General features: G+C 45.7%; 1 protein-coding gene across 4 annotated transcripts in view; it reads left to right on the top strand.

Moving 5' to 3' along the window:
- Window positions 1-2,945: 2,945 nt before the first annotated feature.
- NAP1L4 (nucleosome assembly protein 1 like 4) overlaps window positions 2,946-23,390 on the top strand; it is a 31,007-nt gene continuing 10,562 nt past the window's right edge. Inside the window, exons 1-13 of one of the 4 annotated variants that reach the window (XM_073658174.1) lie at window positions 2,946-3,097; window positions 9,001-9,061; window positions 10,217-10,316; window positions 11,166-11,307; window positions 12,226-12,318; window positions 13,136-13,255; window positions 18,996-19,067; window positions 19,236-19,375; window positions 19,679-19,824; window positions 21,094-21,113; window positions 21,305-21,424; window positions 21,934-21,963; window positions 22,541-22,597. In XM_073658174.1, the coding sequence (XP_073514275.1) occupies window positions 9,028-9,061; window positions 10,217-10,316; window positions 11,166-11,307; window positions 12,226-12,318; window positions 13,136-13,255; window positions 18,996-19,067; window positions 19,236-19,375; window positions 19,679-19,824; window positions 21,094-21,113; window positions 21,305-21,424; window positions 21,934-21,963; window positions 22,541-22,597 (1,074 nt within the window). In that variant the 5' untranslated portion in view covers window positions 2,946-3,097; window positions 9,001-9,027. Of the gene's footprint in view, window positions 3,098-3,394; window positions 3,590-8,595; window positions 8,736-9,000; window positions 9,062-10,216; window positions 10,317-11,165; window positions 11,308-12,225; window positions 12,319-13,135; window positions 13,256-18,995; window positions 19,068-19,235; window positions 19,376-19,678; window positions 19,825-21,093; window positions 21,114-21,304; window positions 21,425-21,933; window positions 21,964-22,540; window positions 22,598-23,390 lie in introns of those variants that run through there. The other 3 variants (XM_073658172.1, XM_073658173.1, XM_073658175.1) reach the window with 3 other exon arrangements.

The following is a 23,390-nucleotide window of genomic DNA, read 5'->3' as shown; positions in this document are numbered from 1 at the left end:
TAGCAGGAACCACTCAGAGACGGTGCGGTGTAGTTCAGGGTCTTTACTGATGACAAAGGTAGACCCTCCCGGAGTACTGGCTAGCGATCGGGGCCTGGTCAGTCCGTGAGCAGATGGGATCTCCCCTGGCCAGGCGGAGTTGTAGGCCTCCCCAACTAATTGTACTCTTCTGGCTACCTTGCTAGAGGCGGGTAAAAGTAGCCCACGTCCCTGAGTGTACCGTGTGGTGCTCACCCGTATGGCCGGTGACTCGGGGCCTTCTGGTAGCTTCCGCTCCACGACGGCGGTGCTGGTCCCTTGCGTGTGACCGTGCCTTCGGGTTTCTTGGCCAGAGGACCTGAAATCCCCTGCCGGTCGGATTCTGCTGCTGGGTAAGGATTAGTCCCCACAGCCTCGGACTCCGGGTCCGGTGAGAACTCTTCAATCAGGGCGAGCTCTACAGCTTCCAGCCCCTGACTCCTTTTAGCACTGCTCCCACTGAGCTCCTGATCTTTCTTTCCTATAGCTGCTCCTCTCCAGACCAGACTATGTCTCTGTCTGGGACTCTTCCTCTTCTCTTTCTCTCCTCTAACCCTGCCTCAGCCCCAGTTTATATAGGGGAAGTTCTTCCCCTCCCAGGACTGGGCAGGAGGTGTGGCATGCATAGGATTCCTGACCAGGAGACCTCCCACCTGCTCTCAGACGTAATATTGCTATCACTGTGGAAACCAGACCCCTGGGGTGCCACACACGCATCTGCCGTTATATTATAGATATATATATATTATACCTATAATATATATATACAGTACAGACCAAAAGTTTGGACACACCTTGTCATTTAAATATTTTTCTGTATTTTCATGACTATGAAAATTGTACATTCACACTGAAGGCATCAAAACTATGAATTAACACATGTGGAATTATATACTTAACAAAAAAGTGTGAAACAACTGAAAATATGTCTTATATTCTAGGTTCTTCAAAGTAGCCACCTTTTGCTTTGATGACTGCTTTGCACAATCTTGCCATTCTCTTGATGAGCTTCAAGAGGTAGTCACCGGAAATGGTTTTCACTTCACAGGTGTGCCCTGTCAGGTTTAATAAGTGGGATTTCTTGCCTTATAAATGGGGATCAGACCATCAGTTGTGTTGTGCAGAAGTCTGGTGGATACACAGCTGATAGTCCTACTGAATAGACTGTTAGAATTTGTATTATTGCAAGAAAAAAGCAGCTAAGTAAAGAAAAACGAGTGGCCATCATTACTTTAAGAAATGAAGGTCAGTCAGTGCGAAAAATTGGAAAACTTTGAAAGTGTCCCCAAGTGCAGTTGCAAAAACCATCAAGTGCTACAAAGAAACTGGCTCACATCAGGACCGCCCCAGGAAAGGAAGACCAAGAGTCACCTCTGCTTCTGAGGATAAGTTCATCCGAGTCACCAGCCTCAGAAATCGCATGCTAACAGCAGCTCAGATTAGAGACAAGGTCAATGCCACACAGAGTTCTAGCAGCAGACACGTCTCTACAACAACTGTTAAGAGGAGACTTTGTGCAGCAGGCCTTCACTGTAAATTAGCTGCTAGGAAACCACTGCTAAGGACAGGCAACAAGTAGAAGAGACTTGTTTGGGCTAAAGAACACAAGGAATGTACATTAGACCAGTGGAAATCTGTGCTTTGGTCTGATGAGTCCAATTTTGAGATCTTTGGTTCTAACCACCATGTCTTTGTGCGACGCAGAAAAGGTGAATGGATGGACTCTACATGCCTGGTTCCCACCGTGAAGCATGGAGGAGGAGGTGTGATGGTGCGGGGGTGCTTTGCTGGTGACACTGTTGGGGATTTATTCAAAATTGAAGGCATACTGAACCAGCATGGCTACCACAGCATCTTGCAGCGGCATGCTATTCCATCCGGTTTGCGTTTAGTTGGACCATCATTTATTTTTCAACAGGACAATAACCCCAAACACACCTCCAGGCTGTGTAAGGGCTATTTGACCAAGGAGGAGAGTGATGGGGGGCTACGCCAGATGACCTGGCCTCCACAGTCACCAGACCTGAACCCAATCGAGATGGTTTGGGGTGAGCTGGACCGCAGAGTGAAGGCAAAAGGGCCAACAAGTGCTAAGCATCTCTGGGAACTCCTTCAAGATTGTTGGAAGACCATTTCCGGTGACTACCTCTTGAAGCTCATCAAGAGAATGCCAAGAGTGTGCAAAGCAGTCATCAAAGCAAAAGGTGGCTACTTTGAAGAACCTAGAATATAAGACATATTTTCAGTTGTTTCACACTTTTTTGTTAAGTATATAATTCCACATGTGTTAATTCATAGTTTTGATGCCTTCAGTGTGAATGTACAATTTTCATAGTCATGAAAATACAGAAAAATCTTTAAATGAGGTGTGTCCAAACTTTTGGTCTGTACTGTATATACAATATATAGGGCGGTGTATACACATATAATTGTTATATATAGGGCGATATATAGGGCGGCATATACTCATATATAAAGTATATAGGACGGTGTAAACATAATACATATATATACAGTATATAGGGCGGTGTACACATATGCGTTGTATACATATATTCTATATGTAGGGTGATATATGTGGTATATATAGGGTGGTTTATACACATGTATACAGTATATATAGGGTGGTGTACACACATATATACGGTATAATAGGGCTGTATATACACATTTACTGTATATATAGGGCAGAGTACACATATATACGGTATAATAGGGCGGTATATACACATATATATGGTACATGTAGGGCGGTATATACACATATATGCGGTATAATAGGGCGGTATATACACATATGTACGGTTTAATAGGGCGGTATATACCTATATATACGGTATAGGTAGGGCGGTATATACACATATATACGGTATACTTCACAGCGCAGCAGCAGCATGGACACTATATGAGGAGCAGCAACTGCGGCTGATGATCACGTGACTGCAGGAGTGACAGCGCTTCCACCAATCAGCACTCGGCTGCGTGTGTACGTCATTCCGCCCCGACCAATCATTTCCCTGGTGGTTGAACTGTGCCTGTGGGGCGCTGAGGAGCAGAGTGCGGTGATCTGAGGCAGCTGGTAAGCGGGTGTGACCGGCGGCAGAGGGCATGTGGCGGGCGGGGATGTGTGTGTGGGACTGCGGGGCCGAGAGCGGCGGCTGTCTGGAGCGCTGTGTGAGGAATGACTTCAGCGGCCAGCGTAGGCCGGAGCCGGGCAGCAGCTGAACTCCTGACCTGTCTCCGGAGTTCTCACCACAGAGCGCCCCGGACACGAAGCAGCGCTATCCTGCCCGATATACCCCACAGCCGGGCTGGGGCCTCCCGCTGCCCCCCGACATGTGGCCGGAGCCCTGGAGAGGGGGCCTCGCCTCCCGCTGCCCCCCGACATGTGGCCGGAGCCCTGGAGAGGGGGCCTCGCCTCCCGCTGCCCCCCGACATGTGGCCGGAGCCCTGGAGAGGGGGCCTCGCCTCCCGCTGCCCCCCGACATGTGGCCGGAGCCCTGGAGAGGGGGCCTCGCCTCCCGCAGCCCTGGAGAGGGGGCCTTGCCTCCTTGCGGTGGCAGCTGTAATGGTAGTGACCCCTGTAATCCTACACGTGCGGCACATATGCTGCGGGACAAAGTGTGTGAAGTTATTAATAGATGGGGGGGCTGGCACTGCGGGCATACATTGCCTGGGCACATGTCATTCTTGGTATTTATAACAAATTTCTTAAGGGGGAAAAATTTTTGTGCTGTGTGGGCATCCGACCTGTACTGCAGGCCGAGGACAAATGATTGGCACTACCGGAAATTGTGAGGCTGTAATAAATATTTTCCGCTAACGAATTAAAGGATCCTTTGTCCCCAATATTATACTGGTCCGGTATTGGGAGTTTAATTGGCTCAAGACTCCTAGAAACCAAAGCCCTCTCTGCCATGTAGACTGGATTCAGGAAGTATAACAATTAGTGTTGAGCGATGCCTTCTGATATCGGGGAATATCGGATCGGACCGATACCCAAAAAATATCGGATATCGCCGATTCTGATACCGGAAACCAATGCAAGTCAATGGGACACTAATATCGGAATTTAATCCCAGCGTGAGAGAATTCTCCTGATTGTTTAAAAGCGGGCGGTAAAAAGCCGCCGGCTTTTAAACAATCACACAGCCCCATACTGCTTCCCTGCAGCCTCCCATCCCAATCCTCCGCTCCCCCTGCCACCTCCCATCCCGATCCTAAGTTAGGACCGGGTGGGGAGCGCAGCACCAAGGAGTGGTGCTTTGCTCCTAACTTAGGATCGGGATGGGAGGCGGCGGGGAGCGTACATCAGGGAGCAGGTAGCGCAAAACAGAACTGGAAAGCCGGCCGGTTATTTCAAATAAACAGCTGAGGTATCAGCTGATGCTGATCAGCTGTTCATTTGAAGTATTCGCATTGCCCTCAGAGGGTTCATGTGAGTTCATGCTTGACTGCATGAACTCACATGAACTTTCCCACGGCACACAGGTCAGCCACACCTCTCAGACCATCAGACCGGTCATGATTAGTGTTTGCGTGTGTCTGCGTGCAGGCAGACATAGGCCGATGTGACACTACTACTCCCATCGGCCTATGTCTGTCCCCCGTCCACTCGTGCCAGCAGGATCAGCTCGATGGGAGCAGTAGTTCCCATCAGCCTGATCCTGCTATTTAAACTGCCCCATATGTTATTTTTGCTCCTATACATGTTGTTGTTTTTTTTTTTTTTGTATTTGGTCCCCAAAAATTTTTAACCCCTTTACAACCCAAGGTGGTTTGCACGTTAGTGACCAGGCCAATTTTTACAATTCTGACCACTGTCACTTTATGAGGTAATTACTCTGGGACGCTTCAACGGATCCCCCTGATTCTGAGATTGTTTTTTCGTGACATATTGTACTTCATGATTGTGGTAAAACTTCTTCGATATCACTTGCTTTATCTGTGAAAAAAAAAAAAATGAAATTTGGCAAAAATTTTGCAATTTTCAAAATTTGAATTTTTATGCCTTTAAATCAGAGAGATATGTCACACAAAAGAGTTAATAAATAACATTTCCCACATGTCTACTTTACATCAGCACAATTTTGGAACCCAAATTTTTTTTTTTGTTAGGGAGCTATAAGGGTTAAAAGTTGACCAGCGATTTCTCATTTTTCCAACAAAATTTACAAAACCATTTTTTTTTAGGGACCACATCACATTTGAAGTCACTTTGAGGGGTCTTTATGACAGAAAATACCCAAAAGTGACACCATTCTAAAAACTGCACCCCTCAAGGTGCTCAAAACCACTTTCAAGAACTTTATTAACCCTTCAGGTGCTTCACAGGAATCTTTGGAATGTGGAAGAAAAAAAATGAACATTTAACTTTTTTCACAAAAATGTTACTTTAGACCCAATTTTTATTTTTGCAGGGGTAACAGGAAAAAATGGACCCCAAAATTTGTTGTGCAATTTCCCCTGGGCACGCAGATACCCCATATGTGGGGAAAAAACACTGTTTAGGTGCAGGGCTCGGAAGGGAAGGAGCGCCATTTGACTTTTTGATTGTAAAATTTGCTTGAATAATTATCAGATGCCATGTTGCGTTTGGAGAGCCCCTGATGTGCCTAAGCAGTGGAGCTCCCCCACAAGTGACCCCATTTTGGAAACTAGACCCCCACCAAGGCACCTATCTAGATGCATAGTGAGCACTTGGAACCCTCAGGTGCTTCACAAATTGATTCGTAAAAATGAAAAAGTGGAGAAAAATGCTTTTTTCATTTTTACAAATCAATTTGTGAAGCACCTAGGGGTTCCAAGTTCTCACTGTGCATCTAGATAGGTGCCTTGGTGGGGGTCTAGTTTCCAAAATGGGGTCACTTGTGGGGGAGCTCCACTGTTTAGGCACATCAGGGGCTCTCCAAACGTAACATGGTGTCCGCTAACAATTTGAGCCGATTTTTCCATTCAATTTGTTAGCGGACACCATGTTGTGTTTGGAGAGCCTCTGATGTGTCTAAACAGTGGAGCTCCCCCCACAAATGACCCCATTTTGGAAACTAGACCCCTCAAGGATTTTATCAAGGGGTATAGTGAACATTTTGAACCCAGAGGTACGACACAGAATTTGATAACATTAGGTCATCATATTGAATAAGTTGTCATTACTCTCGAGCGCAAGTGCTCGCTACTTGAGTTTGCATCGGGTACTCAGGTATGCACCATGTACTGCGTGTGCTCGAGTGACATGCTCGAGTCCCTGCTCCGCATGTTTCACGGTTATTAGACACCCCCAAAAAAAACATGCGGGGCTCGCTCGTGCATGGCAGGCAATCCCCGCGAGGTTTTTTTTGGCCGCGAAGCATATGGGGCGGAGACTCGAGCACCCGCGATGCTCAGTGCATACCCGAGCACCCGATGCAAACTCAAGTAGCGAGCACTTGCTTGTGTGGGTTTTTTTTTTTTTTTTTTTTTTTTTTTTTTTTTTATATTCTTCTCCGGGTGTGGTAAAATTGATAAGGCAGCTTTATACTTCGGGTCAGTACGTTTACAGCGGTATGACATTTATATCGTTTTTTATGTTTTGGCACTTTTACACAATAAAAGCGATTTTTATAGAAAAAATTATTTTTTTGCATCGCTTTATTCTGAGAGCTGTAACTTTTTGATTTTTTGGATGATGGAGCTGTATGGCGGTTTGTTTTTTGCGGGACAAGATGACTTTTTCATCGGTACCATTTTTATTTATATTCGTCTTTTTGATCGCGTGTTATTCCATGTTTTTGTTTGGCGGTATGATGATAAAACATTGTTTGTTTTTTGTTTTTTTAGTGTTCACAGAAGGGGTTAACTAGTTGAACAGTTTTATAGGCCAGGTCGTTACGGACGCAGCAATACCAAATATGTGTACTTTTATTATTTTTTTTTCATAATATTTATTGATGGGTACATTATATTTTTAGTGGATTATTTTTTTTATTTTTTTCATTTTCTGGAAGTTTTTACACTTTTTTTACTTTGTCCCACTGTGGGACTTTCACTTTTTTTATTCTGATCGCCTGCACAGCATAGGGATGGAGCACCATCCCTGTGCCATGCAGGCAGTCAGTGCTGGACAGGGAGAAGATTGTTTGGACATGCGCAGTGCATATCCAAACTATCTTACTGCTGTCTGGTGACCCGGATGTTGTCATGACGACATCGGGTCGTAATGGCAACACCCGGGAAGCTGCGGCAGACAGCGCTGGAGGCCAGAAGAGGAGGTGAGTATACCGATCACCTCCCCTTGCCTCCACAATGCTGCGATCGACTTCGATCGCAGCATTGCGGGGTTTAATGTGCGGGACCGCTCCTTGCACATTGTCACAGCTGACACCCGGCGGCGATCGCACTTGAACCCCCATGAGGGGTTCAAGTGCGGCCAGACCTCATATCTGCAGTGAGTAGCTTCCTTATCTATTCGTCCCCTCATCTGTATACCTTGTGGGTCTATTTTTCTGACTTTTTTGATTGGAAGGAGCTTATATATGGCTATATAGATTAAACTCTAGGGCTAATACAGGCTTTCATTCATTGGGCATCATAGGTTTCTTAAAGTGGTACACACCAGTATTCAATTGGGTTTATACTGCATTTACAGACCCTTATATACTTGTCTTTGCAGTTGATCCCATTGTGAGCCTATGATCTGCTAGGGACTGGGGCACTCATAGGCTCCCATATATCACTTTTTTTGTACTATAATTAAGAGGTAAAATATGGTGCCTGTATTTTTATAGACCCTTAAATCAGGGTTTTTTTTCAATAGGAATTTAGACTGCTCACTGCCACAAACTAGATCTGAATACCTATTTGCTATGGATCTGTCTCGCTGATAGTTTTTATTTTGTTGATTCCCTGTTTGTGAACTCTTTAAAAAAAAAAAAAAACTTTTTCAATGAATGTTTTTATATTGTCGTATTCTCTTTTTTTGTTGAGCCAACTATATCAGGCTCTTCATGGTGTTGATCTACTACCCGATAAACAAGTAAAATCCTCATTTGTTGCATTCGATGATTTTAATGTAAACTGGACAATTAACTGCTTGTAGCCGATCGGTAAGTCGTTTAGGAGCCTGGATCGGCTGGCCTGAATGGTCAATTAGTCCACCCTTTGGAACTGTGGTAGGTCTGCAGTATCGGACTATGCAGGTTTTGTTTATAGTCTGTAACCATGGAGACACATGGATCCTAACAGGAGCTGTATGCACTACAAAAGTACGAGATATTTATTAAACTTAATCAAGGCTATTTGTAATGTCTCGGTCTTATTTTAGATGCATTAAAACAAACAAGTCTGTACCCTGTTCACAATAATTAATTTAAAGACCTGTCCTGATGCTCCTGAAGTGCAGGGTGTATCCCAGGTCATGGCCACAGCTTGTGAACACTGGAGTGGATCCTAAACAGGTAGGACCGGTCTGTGTCCTATCCCCACGCTGTGTGCAATACTCCATACAGGCCTGAGCTGCTTCATTTCCATCTCCTACATGTCTTTTTATGCAGCGGATTAGCATTTGGGAGGAGACACAGTTCATACCCTTGAGCACCTCCGATACTCCCAGCAGTCTTAGTGACCTCTACAAGCTGTGACCTGCACCGAGCAAAAGGTCTCTACCTCCCTTGCATGAGCAAAGACCCTTCTGAGGTGCCCGGATAGTGTTGGCACACCCATAGATCTTGGCACATGGGGTAACTCTTCATTCTAATGATATGTGGGCTCTTTGACCCCCTAGACATGGTCCCTATGTCCAAGTGGACTCATTTATTGTTGGATGCTATGTGAAATTTCTGCAAATGGCTCTGAATGTGTTGGAAAATGGGGACATTGTGGGGCTTTTCAGTTTTGTTGTTTTGTTTTTTTTTTTTGTTTTTTTTTTGTAGGCCTGGTCTCATGTGGTGATAAAGACTTTTAATTATGAGAATTTTTGGCTGAACTGTTTGTTTTCTTATGTAGCAAAAGCTGACAACTGCTGGAGCGTCCATGGAAGGGAATAAGCATGCAGGCGATAAGAAAGGTGAGAAGCAAAAAATTTGTTTATATTGCATTATAATTCAGCATGTGGCATTCCCATAATTGCAAGTCTTCCTATGAGGGTCTGACTACTGGAACCCCCAGCAATCCTGAGATCCAGGCTGCAGCAATCTGCTCACTTTTATTTTTCCACAGTCTTAGATAATGGAGCAGAGGTCAACCATGTGCACCTTCACTCCATCTGAGCGAGGTTTCTGGGGCTCCCATCAATTACGAAATAATCCCCATATTGTACTGATGGGGGATAACTTGCAATTCTGGTAACAAAAAAAAAAAAAATTAAAGGGGTTTCCATTATCAGTGCAACCTGGCTACATGTTAAAATAGCGGTAAATGCCATAAAATAAAACTAGTGTCACTCATAAGATGAGTCCTGTCAATCCTACACCAGCGCTGCCGTGCTCCCTCCTGGCCTTATTGATCCATCCACCTATGTGATTGGCACATGACCACTGCAGGAAGGGAGGGGGTTAGATACCACTTAATTATATTGTCTTAAGGCAAAATCTCTGAAAATTTGCAGGACTCTCAAATCTGAAAATTTGCATAAATGCATGGACCAGTAACACTAAATCCATAGGTGATATTTTATTTTGGAGGGTTTTTCTTGAATCCTTTAAAACAATCACAAGGGCACCATGCAGGGTAACACTGGAAGCCTATGGCTCAATATTTATTTGTATTACTTCTCGAGCCATGGTAAGGTGATGTAGGAAGATTGATCTTGTGGAAGGCTAATGAGTCTTCTGACATTATCTTGATTGGCTCCTTAACATATTCCCTGTCAGCGGCACTATACCGGTTGTGACATCACCCTTTTCAGTGCCTCTGTTAATCACAGGAGCGCCATTTATCTGACGTCACATTTGGTAATGCTCTAACACTTCACGCACCATTGGTATTGTTTGCCGATGGCTTTTTGTTTCCAAAAGGACAGACTTGACTAATTTTCTTTTACGTTTTGGAACGAAGCTTATAAGAGGTAGCAAGGTAAAAATGAATGCACACCTGGCAGAAAGTACAGGGATGCAGTCAGCATCTATCAGGTGGATGGAGCCATATATGACGATTAGAGCCTTCATACCTTGAGGTGGAGATGTCCTTTATCACTGCTGATTGTTTCTATTCTTGTCAACAGAAAAACTGGCCGACCAGATAATGCAGAATCCTCAGGTTCTCGCTGCCCTTCAGGAAAGGCTCGACAGCGTCTCTCAGACACCTTCTAGCTATATTGAAACGTAAGTGACCCCTGGTGAAGAGACCGTACCACAAATCCGCAGCTAAATCTGAACATGATTTTGACAAGGGAACATTGCAAGGTTAATTGCCTTATTACACCCACTTATTCCACAGCGCTGTACACAGATTGTGATCACATCCATCCCAAGTGCTCGCAGTTTAAGAGCTCATTCACATGTCCAGTGTTCACGTAGGAGTGTTATCCGTGTTTCTCACTGATGCCACTCGTATGAACGGCCCTGTAGATTACAGGCACATCTGTGATCTTTTATTTTTTTTCTTGTATGAGAAACTGATGAAACTCATCCGTCTGTTTTTCTCGTACATGGTGGGTAGGGGGATCGGATGTGTTCATGAGCCCTCAAGGAGCAAAGTATACATATAATATAGTTTGGCTGGTCGTCAGCCATTGCAGAATTACACCTCCCAGCATAGACTGACGAGCCACAGCGACCGTTTCTATATACTTCTGGCAAACAAGGGTATCTCAAGATTTGCCTAAGGAAAACCTCTTGTAAACATAAAGGCAAATTTCCTGCTTGAACAAGCACCGATTGAGGAGAAGAATCAACACTTGTGTAAAGGCCATTTTATATATAATCATGTTACCAGAATCTGTGCAGATTTGCTATTTACCAGCCCATGAAAGCTGAGTGGGTAATTTTTATGGTGGCTACTTTGGTTGTCGAACAACTCTCCCCCAAAAAAAATAAAAAAAATCAGATCTTGTGAGACTCAAGATTCTCAAAGCCTTTCATATAAGAGCTCCTGGGGGGTATTTGGGGAGGAGGGATGGGAAATGGGGCATTTGTGAGTTATATTTGACTAACTGGGTTGTCTTCTCCCAGTTTACCCAAAGCAGTGAAGAGAAGAATCAATGCGCTAAAGCAACTTCAGGAGAAATGTGCACACATAGAAGCGAAATTCTATGAAGAGGTGCATGAGCTGGAGAGAAAGTACGCAGCCCTGTACTGTCCCCTGTATGAGAAGGTATTGTATGGTCGCTGTTCACACTTCAGGTTGGCTTTAGATTTGCATGTAAAATACAGTATCTAGATGTTGCATGATGTTCAGAGCAAACCAATGTGTATTATTGGGCCGCCATAGCTAATTTTAGATTTTTTTTTTTATTTTTTTTTTTAAAGGAAATGTTGGGGTAACTAATATTTTTGAAAACTTTTGAGGCGTGTGAAGTTTCGATTGGGGTGGTCTAGGATTTAAAGTGCAGTCTCTCAGCTGGCTTCCTGCTAGCATATCTCTGCTCAAACTGAGCTGCTCCTGTTAGGGATGGGGAAAGTAGCAGATCCTCCTATATTACAGTGCAGAGGTCATACCAGGGAGCAATGCTATACTGGTAAGAGGAGCCATGTACTACATAATGGGGCTGAGGAGCAATGTATTGCAGGATGGGGCTGTGTATAGAGGGAATTGGCAATACATCATGCATTTCAGATAGGGCTGAGGCTAGTGATGTACTGCAGGATGGAGGCTGCGATGGGGCTCTGTATACAGGAGCTGAGAGGTGCAATGTACTGAATGATTTGACTGTCAGATGGTGCTGTGTATAGAGGGGCTGACAGGGGTTGAACGGTTGCCTGCTGCTGAGAGATCAGTGATGTGAAACTTCCAATGTTTCTCTATTGATGCATGTGGCAGAGTATTATCTTCTGCCATCAGCATCAACATAGCGGCTTTTGCAGTTTCACATCACCGATCTGTCAGGAGCAGGCAACAATCAGCTCAGCTCTGCACTGCCAAAACACTGCAAGCTCCATTATGTAGGGAAGAAGCCAGCTAACCATTATATAGTCATGGCCAAAAGTGTTGGCACCCTTGAAATTGTTCCCTGAAAATTATTGCAATTACATATTGTATACTTTGAAGCTGATCTTGTAAATTTATTTCCAGAGGAGACTCGTTGTTTCAGGAGCAGAGGAGCCCACAGATGCAGAATCTGAATGGCACAGCGGTGGTGAGGATGACGACAAAGACAAACTATCAGTAAGTAACTGAGATTGCATTATTATTCTCCTTTGTTGGTGTCACCCAGGGCTCTGCCCTGGGACCCCGTACTCTTCTGTATCGATACCTTTGGCCGGAGACGGCACATGGAATCCCACAGCTTTCAGCACTTTCATTGCACTTGTCTGACACATCAGTAACTTTTTTTTTTTTTTTTGCACATATATTTTTTGTAATGTGCTTGCTGCATTCTGCACCGCTATAAAGAATACTCACCACTGTGAGGCTTATTAGCTCGGTTTTTATTCTCTTTGGCTCTTTATTAGCACTGAGTCACCTATGCTCTTTGAATTGTTAGTGCATCCCCAAAATGAAAAACCTACTCCCCTGATGAATTTTCTGTAAGGAGAAAGAAAAATGTGTCTGGAGGGTTTTTTGAGGGATATGTTAAAAGGCACACTTGGGTACTGCCCCTGTTAGGGCGGGAGCTAACATCTTGGGCAAAATGGGGTAGCATTGGTCCTCATAAAATTATCATCTGAGATAGGCAGAAAAACCTGGATGATGCCTACATGCAAAAAAAATGGGTGCCATCTACACCTTTTCTTTCTGTTAAGCACAATAGCACTTTAGATTATGGTTTGTTTGCTAAGGACTGGATATATCTTTCAAGTGATGGAGGATTGTTGATGCACTAAAGGAGTCACTTTGTCCTAATGTTAATGGGGATTAAGGGAGTATCGGATGTATAAGTTTTATGAATATTAGTAAAGGTTTTAGAGATGCCTCCTTGCTGTTTTTGCACATGCATCGCTATGGAATTAAGGTCACTAAAATCTCCATTTTTAATATTTAGGAAGATGTAAAAAAGAAAATGACCATATCGGAGACACCAAATACAGAAGACCCGAAAGGGATCCCAGACTTCTGGCTCACAATATTTAGGAATGTAGACATGATTAATATAATTATGCAGGTAAGTAGTTCCCAGTTTATAGAACTATAATGCACGGCTCTCTATTGGGTTAGATGTAAGGTGAACTGAAAATATAGGAGCAGCAACACTAGGGGGCGCTATAAGATCACTATTACAGAATGTTAACCATTGCTGTCAATTTTTCTATGTTGGTAAGGTTTGTGCTCTGTCACGTGTAGCAGTGATATCCTTATTTTGGATTTCAGTGGTCAAAGTTCATGGACTACTGACGTTAATGATGTTTTGGTTTTCTCTATCGCTTCATTGGGGGACACAGGACCATGGGTGTATGTTGCTGTCGCTAGGAGGTTGACACTATGCAAAAAAAGGAAAATGGCTCCTCCTCCGCAGTATGCACCCGCCTACAGGCACCAAGCTCGCCAGTTTAAGCTTAATGTCTGTAGGAGGTAGACCTGGATCCTACTGATCAAACCCTGTTGTGTTTTATTAATGTTTGTTTTTTCTCTTTCAGATACAGCTCTTCAGGCTAACAGGGCACATTGCGTCCCCTGTTAACCCACTAGCGACCGAGAGAGCAATGTGGCTACCCCCACATCGCCCCCTGCTGGGCAGAACTTATCCCCTGTCACCTTAGGGTGTCTCAGGGTGATCTCGGTGGCCAGGCCTATCCTGTTCTCCACCCCAGCCCCCTCCTCAGAGCGGCCTGGGAGGGAGACGGTGGTCACTGCGGGTGACCTTCCTCCAGTTTTCTGGGGTTGACACCGTCTCCTGCACTGTCCAGGACCGGATAGTGCGGGAAGGAGGAAAAGCCAGGATTCCCCCCCCCCCCCCCCCCCCATCCAGGAAGGCATCCTGAGACCATCCTCAGGAGTTGAAAGGAACGGATAATTAACAGACTCTCTAGGTTCTTCCCTGCTTTTCAGCTGCAGGGTCTCACTACGGCCTTCTGCTCTACCTGCTAACCTCCCGCCATGCTGGCACCCCAAGATCCCCCGCCGTTCAGGACATGGTAACCCCCTCCCCTCCGGAGTGGGCTGTTGCTATGTCTCAGTCTGTCTGACCTCGCCAAGGTTTCTCAATCTCTGGTGCAGGTCTTAGAACGTTTGCCTATGTTATCCACGGCCACCAGCGCTCCGAACGTCCCCACAGACGATTCTCAGGCACCCCTGCCCCCTCCTCACAGGGGCAGACTGACAGCACGTTCTCAGAAACGGATTCACGCAAGCTCATCCTCCAGCTCTCCAGACTCCAAGATGCTCCCTGCGTCTCACACCTCTTCCCCGGGGATCGCTCCTGGATCTAACTCTGCTTCAGATTCGGACTCTGGTTCTGACACAGCCCAGTATTCCAAGGTCCAGGACATGATAGACAGCCTTTTAATGGCTGTCAATCAGACTCTGCATGATACAGAAGACGACAGCCCTTCCCCGGACTACTCAGTTTCCTTCAAAAAGATTAAGCGTCCTGCATTCACTTTCTCCAACCATGCAGAATTTGACAGCGTTTTTCAAAAGCAGTGGGAGCATCCAGAAAAGCACTTTACAGGAAAGAAACAGTTAAACGTCCTATACCCATTTAACCACGACCTTGTCAGCAAATGGACAGAGTCCCCATCTGTGGATCCTCCCGTCTCTCGCCTTTCCGCCAAGACGGTACTGTCTCTTCCGGATGGCATCTCCCTTAAGGATACCACAGATAGACAAGTTGAGGCCCTCTCTAAGTCAGCCTTTGAGGCTGCGGGCACCTCCCTTTGCCCTTCCTTCGCCTCAACTTGGGTATCAAAAGCGGTGTCCGCATGGGCCAAATGGCTCAGACAGGGCATCCTAGCAGGGGCCTCCCCGGACGATCTGGCCGACTTAGCTGATCAAATCGGCCACGCTGGGAAATATCTGCTTACGGCGTCCCTCGACTCCGCTGCATGCTCAGCCCGGGTTTCCAGTAATCTCGTTGCCTTACGTAAAATTCTTTGCCTTTAAAGCCTGGAACGCCGACCCGGCTTCCAAAAGATCTCTAACTAATCTTCCTTTTCAAGGTTCCAGGCTGTTTGGCTCCAAGCTAGATCAGATCATCTCTAATGCTACTGGGGGTAAGAGCACCTCCCTCCCCCAGCCCAGACCCAAACGCCCTTTTCCTAGGAGAAATTTCCCCTTCAGTTCCGGTCCTTTCGTCATTTCGCTCAACCGAACCCCTCCTCTCAACAAGACCGTACTCCAGCACAGTGGGACAGTCGTAAACCCTCCTTTAGGCCCACACCTAACTGGCGCCCAAAGAGTCGCTCCTCCAAGTCCTCTGGATCACGATCACGATCCAACAGGTTTTCCTCAACATGACGGGTCACTCCCACCTGGGACTTCTCCCAGGGTGGGCAGCCGTCTACTTCTGTTCACTGATTCTTGCCTCCCGGCAATAGCGGATGCCTGAGTCAAAGAAATTGTGACTTCCGGCTGCAAAATAGAGTTCGATTCCAGCCCACGATCACATTTTCTCAGGTCCCGCCCCCCACAACCATCTCTGCTTCCTGGTTTCCTCCAAGCCATCACCTCTCTTCTACGCTCAGAAGTCATAGTCCCGGTTCACGTTCAGGAAAGGTTTTCCTGTTTTTACTCAAAACTCTTCGTCGTCCCAAAAAAAGGACTGCTCACTACGTCCGATTCTGGACCTCAAACAGCTAAACCGACATGTACGCATCCGACAGTTCAGGATGGAGTCTCTCAGGTCGGTAATCTCCTCAATGGAGGCCGGGGAATATCTATGTTCAGTGGACATTCAGGATGCATACCTTCACATCCCAATCTGCGCGTCACATCAGAAGTTCCTACGCTTTTCCTTCAAGAACGCGCATTACCAGTTCACTGCCCTCCCCTTCGGCCTCGCCACATCCCCGAGGGATTTCACGAAGGTGATGGCAACAATTATGGCCATTCTTCGAACAAGGGGAATTGTAATCATACCCTACCTCGACGACCTGTTAATCAAAGGCCCCACGATCAGGGACTGTATCCAGTCTCCAGATCACCTTGAACACTCTCTCCCGGTTAAGCTGGCTGGTCAACACGGACAAATCCTCCCTGGTCCCATCCCAACGCTTAACCTTCCTAGGGATGCAGTTCGACACGACCCGTGCCCGGGTCCTCCTTCCAAGGAAAAAGATCAACTCCCTACGACAAGGAATCCACATCCTCTCCGACCCAGGTCCACACTCCCTTCACCTATGCAGGAGTGTCCTGGGAAAGATGGTAGCAGCCATGGAGGCAGTTCTGTTTGCCCAGTTTCATACCCGGTCCCTTCAACTAGCCCTTCTCTCAGCTTGGGACAAGAATCCATCATCTCTAGATCGACGCATCAAGTTGCCTCGTCAAGTAAGATGGTTGCTAACCTGGTGGTCCCGCCCTTCTTCCTTCAGACCCGGGAGATCATTCCTTCCGCATCACTGGCAGGTGGTCACGACCGATGCCAGTCTCATCGGTTGGGGGGGGGGCAGTCTTTCTACAACACACGGTCCAAGGCCGGTGGGGAGAGAGACTTCGTGGGGACTCAATCAACATTCTAGAGATGAGGGCGATTTACCTGGCGTTGTCACTGGCAGAAGATACTGGCAGGGTTCCCAGTCCGTGTACAATGGGACAATGCCACGGCAGTGGCATACATAAACCATCAGAGGAACGCGCAGCAAGCCCATCCTAAAAGGTGGCAAGAGTACTACTTTGGGCCGAGAAGATGGTCCCGGCAATCTCAGCAGTCCACATTCCAGGGGTCGACAACTGGGTGGCCGACTTTCTCAGGCGGCAGGGCCTCGCTTCAGGAGAATGGTCTCTCCATCCCAAGGTGTTTCACCAAATCTGCTTACGGTGGGGCACGCTGGACGTCGACCTCATGGCGTCCCGGTTAAACCACAAGGTTCCGGCCTTTGTAGCTCGGTCCCGCGATCCGCAAGCAATCGCCCAATACGCGCTAGTCATATCATGGTCACAGTTCCAACTGCCCTATCTCTTGCCACCTCTACCTTTGATCCCTCGAGTCATCAAGAAGGTCAAGACAGAAGGAGTACCAGTTCTCCTAGTGGCCCCAGATTGGCCCAGACGCATCTGGTACGCAGATCTGGTAAATCTGCTTGTCGACTCCCCCTGGAGACTATCAGACCGTCCGGACCTCCTCTCTCGGGGTCCGATTCTTCATCAGAGTTCTATTTCTCTGAATTTAATGGTATGGCCGTTGAGACCGCGGTGTTGAAGACGGCGGGCTTTACTGACCATGTCATTCAGACCCTAATTAATACCAGAAAACCCGCTACCTCGCTCATATACCACAGAACCTGGAGAGCCTTTTTTCGTCACTGCGAACAAGATCAGTTAACTCCTATGTCCTTTTGTTTGCCAGTCATTTTGGCCTTTCTTCAGTCTGGCCTAGAGGCGGGACTATCTCTCAGCACTCTCAAGGGCCAAGTCCATTCTATTCCAACGTAACTTAGCTAGCCGTCCTCAGGTCAGGACTTTTCTACAAGGGGTGGCCCACGTGGCTCCCCTCTATCGCTCTCCAGTGGAAATATGGGACCTTAATATGGTCCTAAGCGTCCTACAAAAACCCCCATTTGAACCCATTCAGGACATCTCAGCCTCTCTTCTCTCCTGGAAGGTGGCTTTTCTGGTGGCTGTTAACTCTATTAGAAGGGTCGCTGAACTCGCAGCCCTCTCTTGTCGGTCGCCTTTTCTTGTATTCAATCAAGACAAGGTAGTGCTCAGGCCGGTGCCTTCCTTTTTGCCAAAGGTGGTTTCCGCTTTTCACATTAATGAGGACATCGTTTTGCCTTCCTTTTGCCCTGCTCCAGTGCATCCACTGGAGAAGTCCCTGCACAAACTGGACCTGGTCAGAGCTCTACGTGTACCTTTCCAGAACGGCCTCCCATCGGCCCTCGGATGCCCTTTTTCTCATCCCTGAGGGGCATTGCAAGGGTCTCCCTGCTTCCAAGTCAACCATCGCCCATTGGATACGTTCGAACATCTTGGAGGCACATCGCATCTCGGGCAAACCTTCCCCTCCCGGAGTAAGGGCTCACTCCACCAGGGCGGTGGGGGCCTCTTGGGCGGTCCACCATCAGGCTTCGGCCTCTCAAATCCGCAAGGCCGCAACGTGGTCTTCTCTTCACACCTTTTCAAGGTTTTACGAGGTCCACATTTATTCTTCGGCTGACGCCAGTCTTAGACGGAAGGTCCTGCAGGCGGCAGTTGCCGAAGTCTGTGACTATCTTCTGTTCTCCCACCCAAGGGACTGCTTTGGGACGTCCCATGGTCCTGTGTCCCCCAATGATGCGATAAAGAGGGATTTTTGGTACTCGCCGTGAAATCTTTCTTGTAGCCTTCATTGGGGGACACAGCACCCTCCCTGTGTTTGGACATATGTCCTGTTGGCATCTCATTTAGTTTTTCACGGTTGTGCCCCGTTGGGCATTACATAGTTGGTTATTTTGTGCTTCTCCTATTGCTCTAACCACTAACTTGTGAGCTTGGTGCCTGTAGGCGGGTGTATACTGCGGAGGAGGAGCCATTTTCCTTTTTTTTTGCATAGTGTCAACCTCCTAGCGACAGCAGCATACACCCATGGTCCTGTGTCCCCCAATGAAGGCTCCAAGAAAGACTTTACTGTGAGTACCAAAAATCCCTCTTTTATCACTAAGATTATGGCGAATGGCCTATAATATTTAGAGATTAGTGATAAGTCATTTTAACAATTTGGCTCCTGTTCATAGTAACTTACTTTTTTTTTTTTTTTTTTTTCCTTACAGGAATACGACGAGCCGATATTAAAGCTCTTGCGGGATGTAAAAGTGAAGTTCTCTGAGCCCGGGCAGCCGATGGTGAGTAGCTCTGGATCATCGGGATTCTACGCTGTTGATTTCTAGTACGTAGGATGTTGATGATCTAGAACATTGCTGACATTACCAGTATTATGTCCCTAGGTCTACCGTATGGTTACAACTCAGGTCTACAAGACTCATTACTATTTAACCCTTTTTATTTTGCAGTCCTTCACATTAGAGTTCCATTTTGAACCAAATGAGTATTTCGCTAACCATGTACTGACGAAAACCTACAAGATGAAGTCGGAGCCGGACACTTCTGATCCCTTTTCATTTGAAGGCCCTGAAATTGTCGATTGTGATGGGTAAGATTTGGGGCCTCTGATCATATTCCATATTTATTTTTCATTTACCGTCTGCGATTACACAGAGCCTGAACGTCCTGCTTTCCACTGCCCACCGTTGGGTGATGAGCAGATTCGAGACTCGCTGTAAATCCCAGCAGCATTTAGGACTTTTTACATAAGTAGTTAATGCTTAGCGTGTCCTCTTTATCCTACTCTACCCTCAGATATTGTGATAAGACACCTGATGGTTCCAGTTTTAAGTGAATGGTTGTAAGCTGAAACGTCTCACAACTGGAATTGTATCACTATTTCTTCTAACAGATGCACTATCGACTGGAAAAAAGGCAAGAATGTTACCGTTAAAACTATAAAAAAGAAGCAGAAGCACAAGGGACGTGGCACCGTGCGGACTATAACAAAACAAGTTCCCAATGAGTCCTTCTTCAACTTCTTCACTCCAATCAAAGGTGAATCAACAAGTTCCCCATTCTGTTATCCACTTGTCTTCTCAGCTTGCACCACTAAGTTTGACACCATTATTCCTGCCAAACATTATATATTTCATTAGGCTATGTGCCCACGATGCAGAAATGCTCCAAATTTTTTCTGAGCGTTTCTGCATATCCCTGGCAGAAAAAAAAACGCATGCGGATTGTACATGCATTTTTTCCTGCCAGGGACAATCGGAAGTGAAGCGTTTTTCACATGCATTTCCGGATGTGGGCTGTCGAGCGCTCTCCAAGCGTGGTTTTTTTTTTTTTTTTTTTTTTTTTTTTTTACATCACTTGGAAAGTGCTTGACAACTTGATCACAATATTTAAATCCATGCAACCGACATGGATTTATATAGTGTGACCGTAAAAGAATGGTAAATATACATTATACTTACTTTCTGATGGCCCCCGGTGTCCTTATCCGATCCGTCCTGGCTTGCCGGCAGCTTGATGGTCTAAAAGGACCTGCCATGACGCCATTTAGTCAGGTGACGGGTCACGCGACTGCCGACGTCGTCACCTGACTAAATGGCGTCATGGCAGGTCCTTTTAGACCATGGAGCTGCCGGCAAGCCAGGACGGATCGGATAAGGACATCGGGGGCCATCAGAAGGTAAGTATAATGTTTAAACAGCTTCTATGGTACCCGGGTCTGAAGGAGAGTCTCCTCTTCTCCAAACCCGGGTACCATCCGCATGATATCCGCATGTGCATATGTAGTGATGTGGATGTCATGCGGTCCAATGCAAGTCAATGGCTGCGATTCCGCAAAATTGGTAGTGCGGCGGATTTTTCCGCAATGAAAATCCACAGCTTAAATTTCCACAGCATGTGCACAGCACGTGCGGATTATCACTGGGGATCATGGCAGGCCCTCTACCAAGCGTTTCTGCAGCGGAATTGCTGCTGTGGAAACGCTTAAACGCATAGTGGGCACACAGCCTAAGTGTCGCTTTTGTGCTGATTGAATGAAGGACCCTCCCCACTCATCCGAAAAAAGAATCTCTCCACTGCCTCCATTGCAATGGAATAGTGGTTGCCCATACTCTCCTCTGCTTCATGAACTCTACACCACTGTTTTATTGCTTTAGCCTGCTTTTTGGATTGGTAGCCTAATTAATGTTCAGTACTCTTGCTTCCCTGGCATCTATGCAACCTGCATTACCTTTATGGTATTGTGTGGCCATAATCTATATACATATGTTGATCAATATTTTTTTTTTTCCCCCTTCTGCTTTTCAGGATCGGGAGAAGGAGAATTGGTAAGTGAGATGTGAATGTTGTGTGATACCGTGATTGATTTAAGTTTTCTCCTAAAGAATGTAAAATAGAAACCTGTGTAAAATACTTGTCATAGAGGTTCATCCTCTTTTAAAAATGGTTGTGGGTTTTGTCAATATGAAATATGAACGTGTCTCTTACTGACAATGTCATCCTTTGCTTTTATTTACAGGATGAAGAGATGGAGACTTGTTTAGCTGCTGACTTTGAGCTCGGACACTTTTTCCGGGAGAGAATAGTTCCTCGAGCGGTTCTGTATTTCACCGGAGAAGCCATCGAGGATGAGGACAGTGTATGTTTATTGCACCAAGTGTTTATGATTTATGAAGCCTTTATTAAAGTGCTTTTCTCATCAGAAATGACTGTAATAATGCATCCAACCCAGAACCCCTAGAAAGAAGCTATTGACAAATGTGAGCCGGCACCAGCTAGGCAACTAGTATGACATGGCAGCCATGGTATGTAGCGGCCTTCCATTCTGGCTCATAAAAGGAAATTCTGATAAGAAGACCTCTGTACCACACCTTTGTGCTCTTCATAAAAAAAAAATCACTTTAATTGATAATGTGAACAGTTTGAGCTTTACAATTCATGGTTTTGTAACGTAATGAAAGTTGCAGAACATCTTCAAGCCTGTAGCTATTTTCTTGCTGACCCCAAAATCTGTGGACAACCACAATTAACCAAAGCCTCATGTTTAAGTGTCTGTGACCAAAATGTTCTGTATGGTCTTATGTGTAATATTGCCATAGACTCATCTCCAAAAACAACTTTTTTTTTTTTGTTTGTTTTTTTTTGTAGTTTGAAGAAGGGGAGGAAGGAGAAGAGGAGGTGAGTTCACAATATTATGTCTTATTCTTAGAAGGATAAACCTTTTTCACTAACAGGCCCCCAATAAGATTGTGTGACCTGTTTGCCGACACCCCCCCCCTCCCCCCAGGTAGTTTGAGCCCCCAAGGAATGCAACGCCATCAGTGAGAATAAATGTTCTGACCTTCTTGTTGTACTTGAAGCAGAACTGTGCTCATTAGGTAGTAATCTGCGCCCCTTGGAAATCAATGTTTGTCCGATAGACGGGGTAAATATTAGAAAAGAAAAAAAAAAAACCTCCCCTTCTGTCAGTTTTGATTTATGGAGCATTCAGTTTGCAGCAGACATCGGAGGAACGCAGCTGGAGCATTTTCTGACACAAGGCACAACCCTTGTTCTGCAGCGGGCCCCTTAAGTCTATGTGGGACCCTTTTAAGTGAACATTGGTTTACCCGTTAATGTAACTTCCTGGTACAGTAATAGGATAGGTTTCCAGTACCTCCTTGGGGTATAACTTTACTAGTGATAATAGTGGGCGATCATTTTTTATTTCTATTCTGGACGTTGATTTTTGAGACTTTATTTTTTTACATTTTAGGAAATGGAAGGTGAAGAAGAATGTGAGGAAGATGATGAAGAGCCAAATGCTGAAAAAGTAGGTTCTGCCAAATGTAACATTGCTTTATTCTGAACTTGTAAGGCTTTTATTTTAGCTTCATTAGGGGAATTAGGCTGTGACTGTGCGCCCACTATTATGTACCATTAGATAGCATCTATTTGCAAAGATTTTGTTATAAGGGCAAAGAACAAAACTGATAAGGGGTGAAGATGAATGAGCGGCGGCTCTGAGTGCACAATAAGTGATCCCTATCTATAGGTTATGTCTCTGTAGCCATATTTGCCATAGCCCCCTCATAATGTACAGACTGCATTGCATATTCCAGCTGCTTGTAGACTTGGTGGCTCCCATCTAGGATGGACTTCAGCAATTGCATCCGTCATTAATGTTGCAAATGGTCCTTTTCTAATCCTAATCTGCTCCGGCACGTTCTGTGTACTGCATGAGCCGCCTACCTGTGAGCGGTTTACTCCCTTGTCCATAAGGGGGCGCTGTCTGAAATCCTGAATGTCTAAATATCATTGTAAGCTGTCTATAGAGCGGATCTAAACCAAAAGAGAAATAAATAAATAATGCTGGAGGTTCTGCAACTTGTAAGGTAGGTGTGTGTGTCCTCTGTGTAGCACAAAAATCTATACATGGCAACCACATAAAAATGGTCCCATCACTCATAAAATAAATGTAATTCTCCTGAGTAATGGCGGCCGTGAGATACGTTATCAATTCATACACAGCAACTTTCCAAATATATACTGCAGTACAGGACATGTAATGTATGTACACAGTGATTGCACCAGCAGAATAGTGAGTTCAGCTCTGGAGTATAATA

This window comes from Phyllobates terribilis, unplaced genomic scaffold (assembly GCF_046119375.1).
Source record: "Phyllobates terribilis strain yellow unplaced genomic scaffold, ASM4611937v1 Scaffold_13__5_contigs__length_258822181, whole genome shotgun sequence".
NCBI classification, from domain to species: Eukaryota; Metazoa; Chordata; class Amphibia; order Anura; family Dendrobatidae; genus Phyllobates; species Phyllobates terribilis.
This window is presented reverse-complemented; position numbering and strand designations above follow the sequence as displayed.